At 35.0% G+C, this 18,981-nt stretch overlaps 1 protein-coding gene across 1 annotated transcript; it reads left to right on the top strand.

Moving 5' to 3' along the window:
* Positions 1–7,057: 7,057 nt before the first annotated feature.
* LOC117101245 (alpha-N-acetylgalactosaminide alpha-2,6-sialyltransferase 5-like) lies at positions 7,058–17,792 on the top strand. Its single transcript, XM_033241182.1, has 5 exons — positions 7,058–7,117; positions 10,952–11,245; positions 12,897–13,294; positions 14,375–14,482; positions 15,098–17,792. Exons 1-5 carry the CDS (start codon positions 7,091–7,093, stop codon positions 15,645–15,647), a joined length of 1,377 nt encoding a protein of 458 aa, XP_033097073.1. The 5' UTR covers positions 7,058–7,090; the 3' UTR covers positions 15,648–17,792.
* Positions 17,793–18,981: the final 1,189 nt, after the last annotated feature.

Here is an 18,981-nt window from a genome sequence, read left to right on the forward strand (position 1 = left end):
ATTAATCATATTATTATTATTTATTGACAAAAAGGATCGACGTTTCGTGTCCATCATGGACAAGTTATATGGTAAACGTCTGTTGATTCGTAATTATTATTATTATTATTATTATTATTATTCCTATTATTATTATTATTATTATTATTATTATTATTATTATTAAAGTATTGTCATTGTCACTGTCACTGCATTGTCATCGTTATCGTCATTATTCAATATTGTTGACAATAGAAGCAGTAAATATAGATATTGAATAACTGTTTAAGATTGTATTTTATGTTGGAATAATACCGTCCGAAAACGAACAGTTTAAGAATGTTCTATTTTATGTACAAGCGAATTAAAATTCAAAATCTAATAAAATAAATTATTGCTGTTATTATTAGTATCAATATTCATATATTATATTATTATTATTATTATTATTATTATTATTATGAAGTATTGTCATTTTCACTGTCACTGCATTGTCATCGTCAAGAGCATTATTCAATATTGTTGACAAAAAGCAGTAATATTGTATCTTTTTATGTTGGAATAATACTGTCTTATAAACAAACAGTTTAAGAATGCTCTATATTATGTAAAAAAATATAAATTTTAAAATGTAATGAAAACAAATCTTATTGTTGTTGCTATTATTAGTATCAAGTTATATTATTATTATTATATTTAAAAACCGAAAGGTCCACTGATTAATCTCAGATAAGATAGTATAATAACTCCAAGTATCGAAATGCACGCCATCGTGTCGGGATTCAATATTTCGACATTAATTATGTCATCAACAGGAATGATGATGACATAATTATTGTCGAAATATTGAATCCCGACACGATGGCGTGCATTTTGATACTTGGAGTATGTATTACAATATATTATCTTATTATACTTAAAGTATTGTCATTGTCACTGTTTGTCACTGTCACTGCATTGTCATCGTCACAATTCAATATTATTGTTATTGATAATAATGCTGATGTGGGTGGATGTTGTTACTGGTGTTGTTGTATCTGCAGTTTTTGCATTAATTTTATCAAAATAAACCATTCATTAAAAAAAAAATTATTTTTCAAACATAGGCTATTTTTAGTGGGTAGCCTTTTCAGCAATAGAGCTTTCGACGCGACGCTATAGAACGGAATCACTCATACGTGACCGCCCTACTTCGTCCTACAGTAGGTAGTAGGTACAGTAGGTTTTCGCTGTACGACGTTAACTTTAGGTTAGTACCGTACCCAACATGCAGTGCGATAGCTCCGCCCCTTTTGTAAACAAATCGAAATACGCATGCGCACACACGTAACTAATGTACGTCGAGCACGTAAAATCCTGAAATTAACGTACTCTGCAACGCAAGATGAATAAATTATGTCGTCATCCGTTAACGTATGACGACGTGCGGCGAAAACTGCCTAATACGTTCCTCGCATAGGCCTACGTAGATTTGGCCAAATTTCGTCCAGAATCCACGCGACGAGGAGAACTTTCAGATGACTTTCAGTGACGTCACTATGTTCTATATGTTTACGTCCTACCGTCGTCGTGCAATCGAAAGCGGCCTATTGCTGAAATTAACGAAAATGTACAGAAAATCAATGAATAACAATAATAGTCTATGCTTTGTCCCCACTATCAAGTTTTCTTTGACAAACAACTGTTATCAAAGATAATTAATGGCAGACGATAGAGCAGCTTCCCAATATAGTGGAACATCCGTTCAAAAGGCAGTGTGAGTACACGGAGAGCAATTTTACTGCAACCGCGCGGCGGCTCTATATAAAAATAATAAGGGCGCTGCTCTTGTTCGCTTGTTTCCTTTAGTTTCTCCACTTAGTAAAATGTTCAAATTTTACTGCAACGGCGCAGGAGGGCGAATGTTCCATCGATTTTAATGCAAATACGCGGAGCAGCTCATTTTTCTGCCATTTAAGTTCTTTGCTGTTATATGTTATATTATATTTGAAAAATCAGGTGTACAACAAACCAAACTTGCCTCCGGACTCTGGATTTAATGAAATGATAGGGCCTATGCTTTATTATTGGAAAAGGGCTAAATGCAAATAAATAAATGAATCGATGGAATTTAATAAATGTCAAAGACCATGGGATTTGTGAACGAATCAAAGTCGATACTTTTTGGAAAAACTTTACAAATACAACAAAAAGTAACAAAAAAAAGTATATTAATAGCACCTTAATAATTATAAATGAAGAAACTTAAACTAAACTAATGAAAAAAGTAGTAATTATAATACAGGTTATAAAATTATAAATTAAGAATGGGAGTTTTTTTGATTTGTGAACGTTTTTCCCATGCAGCTTTTGCGTACCTTACAAAAATTGTCAAAAATAGAATCATCATACTCTTCGCAGGGGCTTAACGGCTATGAGCCCTCATTGGCTAAAGCCATGTCCCCCAGCAAATTCAAATATTCTTTTTACAAACAAATAACCAAGGCAGGGGCGGATCCAGATTTTTTCACACAGGGGGCACATCAGTTTCAGAATAGGTAACTGAGTAACACATAACATAGATTTGCATTGAAATTTTTTTAAATTACTGGCAAAACGGGTTCACGTGCCCCCGTTCCCCCTACTGGATCCGCCCCTGCAGGCCCTTTTCCAAGCCAAAGTCTGGCGATCGAGTGATTGGTATATTTTCATTATCATCACTATCACCAGTCTACGTTTTGATGAAACACATGAGTACGATAAAAATGTTTTTGTCCATAAATATTAATTGATTTTAATTGGCTCGCTTTGTATGGTATTTATTGTAATATGTTTATTAGTGATATCTTAGTTAAAATTAAGTATGCTCTTTTTGGGTCAAATCACGATACATAAAATTAGAATTCGAATGTGTAAAAAGAGCATTAAAATACGTCATAGGACGCTAAACGACCGGAGCGGCCAGGAGCCCCGGGCCCCCAGCGTCTGTTGACCTAAAGGGCCATTGTCCAGGGGCCTCCGGCCCCTTCGTTACGCCACTGACTCCCGTCATATGTTGACCAACTGATTACATCCGGGAATTCGTTTGCCAGTTTGTAGTCCAAATCTAAACCTGAGCCTATCACCTCCAATGCAACGACCATCTTCGAATCAACAGACACATCTCACGAATGACGCGGTCAAAAGTGGTATTGGTAAAAGGATACAGAATGGCTGCAATTAAAAAACATTTCTGGTAAGTCTGGATATTAATTAAGCAATTATAACATCAGTGAACATATTTTTAAATAGCGACACTGCTTCTAATCCATAGCTTAGTTAATTTTTTAGATACCCAATGCCGCTCGCATTATTTTTTCTCATTCACGTAAGGCAGAAAGTACAGAGGGCGCTATTGTAGGCCAGTTGGGTGAACTGATACTCTTATATTTTATTCGTGTGGGAACATTTTTAACCTATGTTATGTATCACATGATACTTGAGACTATGACTGTGACCTATGTGTATGGGGTATTTTCCCATTCAAAATCTTTACCTACTAAAATATATTTCCTTCGTCTTATACCTACCTACTATTTACATTCTTTTCCAACTGTTGTTTTTCTTGCTATCCGCAGTGTATGGCCAATATAAATTTCATACAAAGAGGGTGCGCTCGCTCGCTCGCTTATCCTCTAGTATGTTAGACATTGCGATTAGATTTGACAAAATAGAACAATTTTTCATGAACACTAAAAGATTTGGCCTAATTAGTAATTACAGATGGAAATACACACAAATTCTACGAATTGTCATGGGTAAATGTGCTGGTAAACGTTAACGGTATGCATTTCCAGGATTCGATGTAGAATTATGAAATGTAGGCTTGGCACCTTGACATTTAATGATTAGCGTTGTGCTACAAAAACGTGAAGCAATAATGACATAGGCCGCAATGATTATTATTGTTTAATTTCGGTAAATATTTCAGCCGCTCCGAGTTTCTTTCCCATTCTTCCTTCTTCCTTTATTATTTTATATTTTGCGTTATTTTTATAATTAACAGATTACTTACATCATACATTCATATTTATTATACTTATTATTTTCAAATTACACTTTTTTACGTTTTAAGGCCTATTCATGTACAGTATGCATTGTGTTTGTATTTAAATTTTTTCAATCTTTGTCAATTTAAGTCCTGGTCCCCGACCCTTTTATGTCTACTTGGATAGCAAGAAATCAAGTGGGAACATTTTTAACCTATAACGATTGTCGAACATTTGAGATATTGCCGGGGAAAAGTTCATGGTTTTCCGCGATACGGAACAGTTGAACTTTCCTTGAAAAGTACAATACCGGTATGTGTTTCTTGGAGAGTTGATTCAATTTCATGCGAATTAAGAATTAACCTAATCTTTGATTGTCCTAATCATAAAATCCGTCAATAACCAAAAATATTTTGGGCCCCTCCCTCCCTTTGTGGGAAAATTTGCACCATCATTGAGGCTATTGTGTAAAAAAGTGATTCCAAACGCAGTAATTCCAAATAGAATGTATATGTTTTCGGAAAATTATGAAAAAGTCGTTTATAAGCTATCAGCTAATTTGAGAGTTTTTCTTTGAAATTTTCTATTCAGGTACCTCAACTTTCGTCATCGCCATAGCAGCTTTCGTTTTCCCTCTTTGTTGTAATGTTCTCTTTAATAATAGGCCTGTCTATATCTAAAGTTGATTACTTCAATCTGTTTCTTTTTTTACCAAACTAATGCTCTATTATTGCATTTGTTTGTGTTATTATTGCTTGGGCGGGGGAGGGGGGTGTGCTTAACAAATTTGGTTGTTAAACTGCGGACATGCTACCCATATCCACGGATACAGGATTTATAGTTAGTGGGGCCTGAACGCCCCACCATGGTTGGTGAACAACTGGATACCCGGAATTATGTTTGCAATCTGTAGAACCGCTACTCCATACCCTTCCCCTACCATACTCTCAAAGGGCAGCCACTAGATTTAAAGTTAGCATGGGGGATAGAGTCTATACCCACCTCAGCCAAATCCTTGGCGAACATTAATAATAAATCCATATATTTTATGGGTATCGGTATATATATTTTTAAAATGTAATTTCATTGAGAAAAAGTGCTCTGTTTCTAATTTTTAAACTTGGATTTTGGAGACTGACAATAAAAAAAACGCATGATCACCAAGTTCAATATGGTATATAAACTTTTAAATTGGCAATGGCAATCGTAATGTACGCACTTGAAACAAAACGTGCACGAGGTACCAGTAGATTCAGTTCGAGCCGGTACCAGGTTGAGCGATTAATTTTTCACGTATGGCACGCTCTCGCCGGTGCACTGAAACGGTCTCAAAAGCGCTCGAGGTGTTGACTGGCTTGATCCACTATTCAGAACTAAGCTAGGCGAGCGTGCCTAAGAACCAGCGCCAATATTATAGCTATACGTTGTGGCGACCTTGTTAACCGCTCGACCATACAACTATCAAATATCAATCAATTTATCAATCACTTGATCAATTAATTAATTAAACAATAAATAATCAATCGCACAATGCTGATAATGACGATAGTGATAGTATGATGATAATGATTGATGATGATGATGATGATGGTGATGGTGATGGTTATGATGATGATGGTGATGATGATGATGATGATGATGATGATGATGATGATGATGATGAAGATGACGATGACGACGACGACGACGATGAATATGTTGATGATGATGATGATGATGGTGCAATTTTGATGATCATTAATTTTCTAACTTTTCCTAATTCAGAAAATGATACTGAAATAAACGTAAAATTGTTCACCCTTTCAATGATGTTACCATTTATAGTGTCCCGCCTGATGACCAACTCGAGTGGTGGCACTTTGATGAACAGCAACTGACATCAAAGTTCCAACCGTCATTGTATGTCAACATGGGAGGGTCTAGAAATGAAGGACAGGATTATATTTACATGCGAACTAGACTGGACGTCGAACCAGACGCCATGAAACCGATGGACACGTCTGCGATGGGTGTAACGTACGATGCAGCCCAGTAAGAACGCTGTTAGGAAAGTACGTTTGGAATCAAGAAATCTTAATAGTTATCAACCTCAGTCATCCGTATGGCATAAATTTCTTTAAATGGATCGGCTTAAAATGGCAATGTACACAGTGGTTGCGCAAGCGGGAGGTGGGGGGGGGGGGAGCGCATCACCTTCGGACAGACCGGTACCCCTGTGGTGCGACGCCACGACGAGGTCGTGGCGTCGAAAATTTAAAATAAAATTGCCAATCCCTAATATTGTGGTCTTAGAGTTTCTTTTTATCCGGACTTGGCTCGAGACTAGAGTCGGCCCTTTGGTTCGGATCAGGCTAGTTACCTGGAGGTCTTGGGTTCGATTACCCGAATCACTTGCGATTTTTTTCTCGCAAGTATTTGGGGACGTACCGTAGTGAGTATTCGGTGCGATAGCATGCCAGGTAGGGCAAACATCACTCCAACAATATTGATATAAGAAAAAATAATTATTTATGATAATAATGTCCAAATTATAGTGTAATAAAAACTTCATAATAGCATAAAAATTCGGTTAAGCTAAACGCAATCACATCGTCTATAATTCATTTGAAGAACGTTAACATTATGTCGCTAAATGGCTTAGGTTGAAATAACGAATGTATAAGGAAAAAAATTATAAATAGGCCTATATTTGGACATATGCATTATGATACGACAACCGTACTTTTATATATGCCTAAGTGTGTTAAAGCGTTTTATTTTGTAAGATAAAATTCAGTGATTTTTATACTGCTAGGTACTACCGGTATGTCAATTGTGTTTTATAAATAAATCCGACAAGAATGATATGAATGCAATTCAATGAGGTTTGGCTAGAAAGAGAAGAAAGTGAAATAATTCTCTGTCTACGATTATTGTAATGATGGATGGTTATTTTGATCAAAAACTCACATTGTTCGATCGTTATAACTCGGTACTTTGTGTATAACTTCCCTATCTGATCATGACTAACATCGTCCAAATCTTTGGACCAAAGTCCAGTATAATGTTTGTAGTGAGTTCATATGATTCATAATAACGTTACAGTACGCACAGCAGTCAGTGAAATGGCGCTGGTAATTCCACAATGTACGGTAAGTTTATAAGTTGATATCGAATTTTTCTCCGTCGATGTTTAAGGCTTAGATTTGTTCAATGAATAACTAAAAATGCTGTTATTAATCTGAGAGTATATGGTGACTATTCAATAAGCGCACTACGTTTAAACCCCGTGGCTCTACATGGAAATTTTCTTCAGTCACCAAGTGTATAAGAACAAGATCTATAATATTTTCTTCGGTTTTATTGTGTAAGACACTCTCCGAAAATATAGCATATTAGACTTAATACAAAATATTGATCTTTAACGCATAGGCCTATTTAATGTAAAGTTTTTTAAAAATTCATTAGGCGTTTAATTAGTTTTCTATTTCGTGTTAAGTATACGAATATACCAGAACCAATTGTACCGGTACTGTATGACATAGGCTTAGGCCTACAATTAATGTGAACTGTAGCCACCGTAGATCGAAATGTATATTTTAGACTGTATTATTTTACACTGTAAATACGACGACGACCATTTAAGAACGTTGGTAAACTAGATTAGCGATTTTGATATATGTTATTTTAAATAGACGCGTACTTTACAGAGACCCTAGTGTATAGTGACATAATTTACAGTATTAGTGATTCAGTCAAAACATTGGTTTCAACAAAATATATTCCGGAAACGTACGCTGACTGGCAGGGTGTAGTACTGCTTTCTTGGCGACAACTCTCGACGTAGACCTATGTAGTCCTTATTGTTTAGGCCTGAAAAATAGCTAGATTAGAGAGAAACAAACATTTCTTCTTTTTTTTTTTTAATGAACGTTGCATTTTTAGGTTGCATTTCCGGGCTTGGGTAGAAATAGCATTTTTATAAAAGTATTTAGATTTGCGAAAGACACCCATTCACTTGATAATTTTCGTGAGTGTCCAAACGATAGGTTCGGTCCCTATTATATTTCCATATTTTTTCGCAAATCGCTTGACTTTACGCTTAGCTTTTATTTTATACTTACGATTTGATAGCTAAATATATGCTAGTTTATCTGTTAGCAGTAAAACCGGATATTGTGTTTAAATGTTTGTTTTGTGTAAATAACGTAGAGTAGCGCATATTCGAATTTGTATGTTTCTCTGGATTTTCGAACTATATACAAAGGAAGCAGCTTTAAGCAATTGAAAACATAAATAATAATAAAAATAGGTACTGGCTCGATCGCTTAAAACGTTGACTTATTTCTTTTCATGTAAATTAAGTTGATTAACACTGTTTCTAGAGTTTTTCTTCGGGTATAAAAATATTTTTTAATATTTTTTTCTTATGTCTTTTAAAGATAGAACAGTTACGCAAATTTAAATCACAAAAGTGCTTATAAATAGAACCCCTCCTTTGCAACACCCCTATTCAGGGAACATCCCTGCTAAGAGAAACTTTTCCGTGAAATGAGGGGATATTTTAACACTAGGGCCAACCCCTATTAAGGAGACATCCTTACTAAGGGGACGGCGACACTTTCTGTGTGTGTCAAATATCAATTTTTTTTTTAATTTTATCACTAATTTTGTTATTGTGTCATTACCAACCGGGGAGGATCCAGAGATGTCCAAAGGGTGGGTGCCGAAACGGGGGCCAATCGAGATAACACCACCCAGGGGGTGTGTTCTAGACCGCAAAAAATAACCTCTGAGACGTTTTGGGCGATCAATTTTTTATTTTTCCTTTATTTTACTTCATTTTTTACTTTCCAGAAGGGGGAACCAGGGGCCGTCCCATCACCCATAAATCCAGCCCTGGTTACAACACAATAGGTTCAAATGGTTCTTACTGTACTCGAGACGTTTACCTAAAATCGGGCGGAAGAAAAATAAAAGAATAAAAAGAAAAATAAATAAATTAATTAAAATTAAAAAAATAAAAATAGGCGATATTTTTCAAAAGAAAGCTTTAATAATTTTATAATTTAGACATACAAAATTGTATTCATCTCACAAATCCGGGTTTGCGTTGTCTTTCATCTACAACTTGTAGGCTTCTCTAGCTTAAATTTTAAGTAACATGTCTGCTGACTTGGGTGAACTTGTTCAGTTATTGCTTTTACGATATGCTAAGAAATAAGCATTAAGTTTCATAAATCTTTGTTTATTGTGAGTGCCTTGTGCATGAAGGAAATAAATTGGAGGAGCTATCATAATACTTATCTATCATATTCAACAATCATGGTCGAGAGCAAACGGAATAATTGCCATTTATTACTTATAGGCAACACTTCTATTAGTCGTTTTATGGTGTTAGTTTTTATTTTATTAATTTTGGGTACTTCGCAATGTCTCTTACATCTGATTTTTTTTACGGCGAGTTTGTTAAATGCTTCTATAAACTGCAATTTAGATGTGTATAAGAGACAAAAGCAGCTCAATTCATCTATGGCACTGAGATAAGAAATTCGATTTTGTAACAGTTATCATTTCGCAATAGACCGCCATTGATTTAAAATAGGCCTACGAATTGTGATTTGATCATTATTTTGAGTCATGCTACTACCTTATGTGTCCAGATATACTGTAACATTTTTAAGCCATAACGGAAGAATAGGATGCCCTGTAAAGTCATACTTTAAAAAAAAAACCTTCCATGTGAGGGTCCCTCATGAACATTACACAAAAACGGCGACCAAGTCAGCTATGGGGATCAAAGGCATGCTCTGATCGAAGTTTTTAGGCCTATGAACGGCACTATAACTCCTATATATAATCCTATAATATGAGGGCCACAAAACTTTAGTACGATATTACAGTATATATGCTAATACAATTAGTAATCAATATTCTGGCCCCAAAACCTAGACACATTGGTTTGCCGAGTGATCTTCTCAATACCTTCATGGTTTTACCATAGATCACAAAAAGATTATTTCTGTTAACTGAAAGCTTTGTTAGCCTGATCAGCCAACTTATATGCGTCAAGGTACCCGAATGTAGGTCAACAAATTTCCCTTTTACTATAATGGCCGGACCACAAAATGCTTCCGACAGCTATGGATTAGAGCATACATACCGTGAAACCTTTAATTCAAGCCAAGTGAGCTTAATCTCGAGCTAAAGCCAACTCGAATTGAAGCCCCCCTTTTTAGTTTGCAAAATTAGCCTCGAAAAGAAGCCTACTGTATCTCGAAAAGAAGCCCATGTTTTCAAGATAGCATAGGCTTCTTTTGTACATACACTGTACATGATTTTCAAAAACAAAGTAAATTTAGAAAGTGCTTGGTTTATACAGAGGTTTAGATGATTTAATGCCGTTAAATACACTCCATGATACAGATTGATGTCTCAGTGGCCTTACTCATTGTTTAATAATACAAATTCACAAAATTTACGGCATTCATTTTGAAAAGAAGCCACCTCTTTACTTTGCAAAAGTAGCCTCGAAAAGAATCTCGAAATGTAGCCCATCCAAAGTTCGCAAAAGAAAGAAGCCCAGGGCTTTGATTCAAGGTTTTACGGTATAATGTAGAAAGTGTCTTGAATTACTTTAATAAACAAGTAATACGGTAAGGCCTATTCTATTTTCTCACAAATTTGCATTTCGTGCAATCGGTCAAACTTTATACAAACAGCAATTGAGCAACAAATTATAGAACATGTTTACAAACACGAAAATGTTTAAAAACCCAGAGAGGTGGGCATAATAATCGGTCGACGGTCCAAAGTGAGTTTATATTTTTTTATTTAACACCAAGGGCGCACCCAAATTTTCATGCTTCCAATGTGCTTCCAAAAACACTCATGCACTGTTTTTTATACCACTGTATTCTAAGTTTTAATATTACATTTTCCAGAAGTATCATTCAACATCTATCAGACGCTTACTTTCTTTTCAGAATGAAAAACTGATCACAATACTTCTAATGCTCAATGGCATCATGATGCTCACATACGTCTACCAAGATAAACTACTTTATGATAGTAATGTAAATATTCTCAAAGAAAGGAAGACCTTAACGAGAAGCACAAACGCGTTTCAAAGCCAAGGTGGGAGAAGCAGTGACGCCATCGAAGAACAGTTGTGGAGAAACGCAAGCCCGAGTAGGAGATATAAGTCACCTAACATTACAAATATTCCTTATACAATTGATGAGGGTGACGCCGGATACTATAACTTAAGAAATAATGAAGTAAGTATGCATATAGTAAATCTGGAGCCAGATCTGTTTTAAGCGATCATTATCACTTACCGATTCTATTCGTCAATAATACTTCTATTAGTGTAATTGCTATTAAATATATAAATGAAGAACTAAGATTGATTTAAAGTACAATATTATATTAAATATGGCTAAAAATATAAATTTACCATTTCTGGTCGATAGAGGGCGCTGCTGTTGATCTAGTGTAGGTTTGTTACCTGTTTGATCACTGGAACGGTTAGTCAGGGGCGGATATATGAGATGAGGCGGACCAGTCCCGCCCTCCCCCTTTTGGAAAGTAAACTGATCGCCCAAAATACAAGGGATGTTATTTTAAGGCGTCTGGAAAACAAACATTTCGTCGATCGCCGCCCACTCCCACCCGAACATCTCTGGATCAGCCCCCCTGGTTAGGCGGGTACCGGTATATGTGTTTTTTTTTAATCAATTTAATAGAATATATTATATACAATACATTTTTTTTACTAACCTGACTTCCAAATTATAACCGTGCTGCACTTTGGCCTTTGGTCACGATTAGTTATAACATGTTTTCAATTGTTTGAATAAAGAGTTATAAATAAGGTGTGGCTATTATATATCGCTTGAAGGTCAAGACACTAGTATCAGGGACGTATCCAGGGGGAGCCATGGAAGCTGGGGCTTAAAATTTTAAAGCTTGTTCTTGCAGCCAATACGGTACAAATTATTTCCTGGGATCACTTAAAATCTTATATCCATAAATCCCAGGCCAGGTCATTTTAAGATACAGAAATGTGATATTGTATGGTTCAGTTTGGTTTTTATCATTTTGCAAGCTTTTATAAAGTTTTGTTTTTAATAATAATAATAATAATAATAATAATAATAATAATAATAATAATAATAATGATGACGATGAATTTTACTATATCAAAATGTCATTTCCGGCCATTTAGAGGTAGGCCTACTATTTCTTCAAATTTTCTCACCTCAGCACCAACCAATAAGATCTCTATGGTTGCCGAAAATCCCTGATAAAAGACCATGAAAAATTTGTTGGCACTTCATTTTGACTAGGACACATATATAATGGTGATGTGAAGATGATGAATTTTAGGCCTTTTAAAAGTGTCATTTCTTGCGTCTAGAGGTACTATTTCCTCAAATTTTCTAACCTCAGCCCCAGCCATGGTGGGCCTGATGTTGGTGTCAACTCACAAAATTTCCCCACCCCTCCACCTTTCAAAACAGATCTACACCCTTGCCTGGGTATGACATTAAACTACATCAAGTCGGCACCTGACCTTTTACAAGAATAATTTCAAAACAAAAGAATCAGAAATAAAATAGTCTTCCGAGGTTTTCATTTAAAAAAAAAAATGTTCTTTTCTTTTGTTCATTCTATTATGTTCATTATATTTCTATTAAAAAATGTAAAACAATGAAGAATGGGTTAAGAATGTCTTCCAAAGGAAACAATGCCTTTGCGCTGTCGTGTGACGGTCCCCGGGCCCCCGACTCCTAAGGGCCCCGGAGTTTCCCCCTTACCCAAGGTCTGGGCTCTAGCACCCTGGTCAAAAAGTTTTTTGGTTATACACCATTTTACATTCAAATTGAAAAAAAAAATATTATCTGTTTCCATCTTGTTTTATTTTAGGCATTGCGATTCCACTGCGGACACTGCGCTGTTGTCACAAACTCTGGCCATTTACTTAACAGCAGCGCTGGCTCAAGAATTGACAGCACAGAATGTGTATTGAGAATGAACGCTGCGCCTACCATAGGCTTTGAAGAGGACGTTGGTAAACGCACCACAATCAGAGTTATAGGTCATGCCAACATAGGAAAGACTCAAATTCTCGAAAGTGAAGAGCCTAAAATGGTTGTTATACCGTGGCTGTATGTAACAAATATCGACAGAGAAAAAAACGTGTATTTCAATATAGCGAAAAATCTGTCTGTGAATCATACAGGTGTTGAATTCTATCTATTCAGTGAGGATAAAGTTAATATATCCGAACAAATATTCAAAGAAGAAACGGGAATAAATATTTGGTATGTAGGCATATTTAGTGTAATTTTTATTCAACTTTATTTAACGAGGGTGATCGTAACAACAATAATACAGTACCGTATGGTACAATACAATACAAAATATAATGCTGACTTACAGGAACCCTTTATTTAAAGCCTACTGAATTATTTCAACGTGAATTGTAGGCCTAAAACTTTTACTGTTTATGCGAGCTAACAGGTGAATATATTAGCAGAATAACTCGAGAACATTAATTTTAACTGTTTAAAGTAGGCCTCAACTGGACATTAGAAAATTCTCTTTTAGATGCAGAGTAACGGATTAAATGGAACAGTCTTCCTCGGGAAATCAATAGAAGGCGAAACAGATTAGGAATGGCTAACCAATATTAAGAATTACCGTTTTCCTAACCAAAAATAAAACTAGAATCATTTATATTAGAGCTATCTATTTATTTTTGCATTATTATTTGGCATTATTAGGCCCAATATTGACAGGCCAATTATTAGTTAATACGTAAGTTTCGCGACTTAACACGCGCCCTCTAATAGGCAACTTTGGCAAAACCATATCTCTCTTGAAACTTTATGGAATTCTAAAATTCTAAAGATCAGTGACAGTAGTTGGTAGATATTATCATGCTGGGAGAAACATCCTAACACATATGAACAATTATGAGTTAACATTTTGATCACCAATCGTGGACCAACCAAATGCATAATTACAATAAATTAGGCCTCCACATACTGTGTTCCCAACAGCTACCACAGATTTACAGCAGAAATTATATAATGGATACTTAATGCAACATTTGAGGTCGATTTATTTTATAGCACAATAAAACGGATGTAAGCCTTGTAATTTTAATGTTTCTTACTTTTTAGGAAGGAGGCGCATAACTGGTTATCCACCAATCGTGGACCAACCAAATGCATAATTGCAACAAATTAGGCCTCCACATCCTGGGTTCCCAACAGCTACCACAGATTTACAGCAGAAATTATCTAATGGATACTTAATGCAATATTTGAGGTCGATTTATTTTATAGCACAATAAAACGGATGTAAGCCTTGTAATTTTAATGTTTCTTACATTTTAGGAAGGAGGCGCATAACTGGTTATCAACAGGATGGATGACTATGATATTTGCATTAGATGTTTGTGATCGTATCGATGTTTACGGAATTGTTCCTGGAGATTACTGCAGGTGAATGTCTTTATTTTCATTATTGGGGTGGGGGGCGTAAGTTTGGAGGACCACATTTTAACTGGATGGGCTAAACTGTTTGTAGACATTGGCGTGAACTACAAATATTATATACCGTAAAACCTCGAATTGAAGCCCAGTGGGCCTAATCTCGAGAAAAAGCCCGAATTGAAACCCCTTTTTAGTTTGCAAAATTAGCCTCGAAAAGAAGCCAATGGGCACTTAGGCTTTTTTTGGAGATAGTGCAGTACATACACAGTACAAAAATTTCAAAAAACAAAATAAATTAAAACCACGGTTGGTTTTACATTAGTTTAGGTGATTTAATGCCAGTTAATACACTCCATGATACAGATTGGTGTTTTATAGTATAAATTCACAAGATTTACGCATTCGTTTTAAAAAGAACCACCCTCTTTACTTTGCAAAAGCAGCCTTGAAAAGAAACAAATCTCGAAAAGAATCCCATCAAAGTTCGCATAAAAAATAGAAGCCCAGGGCTTCAATTCGAGGTTTTACGGTATTGAAAGTATAAGAGTATATTTAAAAAAAGTATATTCTGATAAAACCTGATCTGATATTGATATTCAAATAGGCCTATGTTGTTGTTCACAGCAAATTGACGAACTGGACAACACCGTATCATTACTACGATCCTAAATTCAGATCAGAATGCGGCTATTATAACGCAAGCGAAACCAGATTAATAGGTGGGCACAAGTTTATAACAGAAAAGGCTATATACGCAAAATGGTATCAGAAGTACAATCTCAACTTCTACCATCCAACATGGGATGCCGAGGACTTAGAAACCAGTAACAACCGTACCAACAGCACTTTCTTAAATACCCCGTATCTTCGACGGTATCAACGTGCTATGGAAACTGGTGAAATGAAAGAAGCTTTGCTTGCACTTGAAAAGAAAAAACACAAAGTTCAAAGAATTTTAAAGACTAGAGAAATACTGAGAAAACGAAAAGAAGCTAGGCTTTTGAGGGCACGGAGAAGAATTCAATTAGTGAAAGCACGGAAACGAAATGCTGCACCTAAGAGTGTGAATTCACCCGAAAAAAATAGCACATTGCAAGAAGGCAATGATCAAAAAAATAATCAATCTAAGGGGAATATATTAAGAAAATTCAGAAACATAAACACTGCTAGATAATGCCTATTGGGCCAATCGTGATGGTGGTCGTGAAAACGAATTCAGCTGCACTTATTTCCTACGAGATATCCGGGTGTAGTACCAGGTAAAGTATAGGACAAGAAGGTTCGTCGACTGCTGATTTCACAGGGATTTTGGACCCCTATGATTTGTCCCTAAGACTTAACCCATAGTAAATTCGGCCCAAGCAAGTATTCTGCGGACAAAAAATTTGGGCGTCTGCCGTCTGACCAAACTTCCGGGGTTCGAATTCACTGGGGATTTCTCTTTTCCACCCACCCACCTCCCGTTTAAGAAATTCGGAATGGAGAGTGCCGAATCCATTTACGTCAGGCCCTCGTTGAGATATGGGAGATGACTTTCATGTAGGCCTACTGCCGTCGATAATGATAGCGTTTAACCATGCATAAAACCTACCTCATAGAAAGGTTAAGCTATTATAGGTACATTAATATTTATTATCATTATTTCATACTTCACCCTTTTCTTCGTAATTGTTGTAATTACCTCCGCCAAGAAAGTTGTATTCACTGCTTGCTGTCTGTCTGTCTCTCGGGTTGTCGTTGTGTCTGTTCGCAAAAACTAATGAATGGATCATCATAAAATTTAGTAGAATGGTACATAGTAATTGAAGAAAGACACCAGTCAATTTTCGGAAGAAAAGGTCAAAGGACCAGGTTATGGTCACGGAAATTTGATTTTTGTCCCTCGAACTTAAAAGAAAATAATGGAAATTTTCTTGAGGGATGCTGTAGCACTCAATAAAATTATGTACCTAAATACGACGGGAGATTCCGTTATTTCCTTGAGGGTATGCTGCAGTTTTGCCCATCATACACACCTGTGTATTGTGGTACTATATTCAGGCACAGGGCGGAGGCATGCACTCTATGAAGTGACTGTTCTAGTAAATTGTGTTTTCATTTAAAAAAGCAATCTAGTTATTAATATAATTTTTAAATATAACTTACTTTATAATGTATACAAACATTTTAACCAATATAAAAATAAATGATCAAAGGGGCAAAAGTACACCGTGAACAATACAACCAAAAAAACGATACTGGTTGACAAAAGTTAAATTGAACGAACTACACGGAATCATAAAGACAGGTTTTTAGTTTCAGCTTAAATTAGTTAAGGGTGGGCGAGTTTTTTTTTTTTTTTAGATATGAGTAGGTCGTTTCAGAGAGATGACGTAGGAAACACAAAGGTTCGTTTGATCATATGTTTTTGTTTTAGATTTTGAGATAGTGAGAAGACTTTTATTTGCAGAGCGAAGATGACAATTTGGGACATAGAGATTGACATTCCCAGCTAAAATATTACGTTCTTAGAACGTTGTAATAACGTTACAGTTTGGTGATAAAAACGTTATTTTGTAGAACCATTATGTACGTACTTATAACCTTATTTCACAACGTCACAACGTTTGAACGTTTTTACTACATTCACGAACTTTGGTTTTGTGTTTTCTGGGTAGGTCCTATAACCATATTTTAAATAAAACGTCTGAAACAAATCAAATTGATATGTATACGGCATAGGTATTCATATTGGATCACTCTTTAGGATAGCTGCCATGTGTTTTTATTTGGGAGGACGTAGAACGTAATGACGTCATTAAAAGTCACATCGTCGATTAGATTCTGGAACGCAATTTGGCCAAATCTACATAAATTATGAAGAGAACGTAGGACGCCAGGTAGGACGGTCACGCATGAGTGATTCCGTTCTAGCGTCGCGTCCTCGCACAAATCGGAAGCTCCCTATTCTATGATTACTGTACGGTGTAATGCCTAAGTATTAAACGTCAATAATTAAATTTTACTTTAGCATTAACTTGTTATATACAGCCACCCAAAAAAATCAGTTAATAAAAGTAGACTTAAAAAAAGGCGAATTAGGCCAACTGATTAAAAAAAAAAAAGTCGCATAAGTTATTCTTTAAAAAATATAGTTTTAAATAATTTACAGATACTTACTTCCAAAAATCCTTAATTTTGCTGTCACAAAAGGGTAAGATAAAATATATTTAGAAAGGCGAAATATGCCTAGGCCTACTCATTAAAAAAAAGTCACATAAGTTAATCTTTAAATAATATAGCTTTAAATAATTTACAGATATCTATTTCCAAAAATAATTAATTTATAGCCGGCCATATAATGGGTATTAATATTGATATTAATTATTATTAACCTGTTATTATGCCTATTCTTATTATTATTATTATTAATATTATTATTATTATTATTATTATTATTATTATTATTTTATTATTATTATTATTATTGTTATTATTATTATTATTATTATTATTGTTCTTATTACTATTACTAGGCCTATACTACTATTATAAAGTGATAATTCACTATCATAGTATGGTGTAGTATTTATTTGTGTCGGTGTTTTTTATATATACCATAATCATACTTTTGCATAAATAAGATATATAATGTTAGTACAGTCTGTACAGGCCCGGGGGGGGGGGGGGGGTTAAGGGGATTACGACGAACCACCCAAATACTGGAGAAGGTCCGCATTTAAAAACGAAAAATTGATATTCGTAGATATATTTACAATTCTCAAGAGAATCGGAGATCATACAAACCAAAGGATCTCCACTTTCCACTGAAACGAACCTCCCACAAATTAAGTCACGCTACGTGCTTGCTGTTTAAGATATAGCCATTAGCATAGATCTCAAGAAGTACAATAATGCGCCACTTTAGTTATTGAATGTTTTATTGTTCTTTCATGTCGCTTATATTTCTAAATCTTATGGGTATGTCATTTATTCACTGTAGGTTTTGATGTGTTAAATTGAATTGTGATGCTTTTGAATGTATATTACTTTCAATTGATATTATATATTCAGTATTGATTTCTTATAAATTTCTATTTTTTAAATCTGTGCAGCGCCTGTGAACATTTTAAATGGATATTGTTTGCACTTTATTAAATAAAACATTATTATTATTATTATTATTATTATTATTTTATTCAATAAATGTTTAAAATTGTATTCCTTTATGTTGACATAATACCGTCTTAAACAAACAGTTTAAGAATTTACTACTTTATGTACAAACGAATTAAATTTTAAAAAATGTTATTGTTATTATTAGTATGCATATTATTCATATTTATTTGTTATTTTTTATTTAAAACATTTTTATCCAGGATACATTTTCAGGCAGGTGTTAATGCCCGCTTTTAGCAATGGTACGAAAGCCTATTAGGGCCACTGAAATATATATTTTTATGTCGTAATTACGACTTATTATGTCGAAATTTCGACATAATAAGTCGTAATTACGACTTACGTATGTC

Source organism: Anneissia japonica, unplaced genomic scaffold (genome assembly GCF_011630105.1).
Source record: "Anneissia japonica isolate Jap-2015-1 unplaced genomic scaffold, ASM1163010v1 scaffold1859_len985614_cov190, whole genome shotgun sequence".
Lineage (NCBI taxonomy): Eukaryota > Metazoa > Echinodermata > Crinoidea > Comatulida > Comatulidae > Anneissia > Anneissia japonica.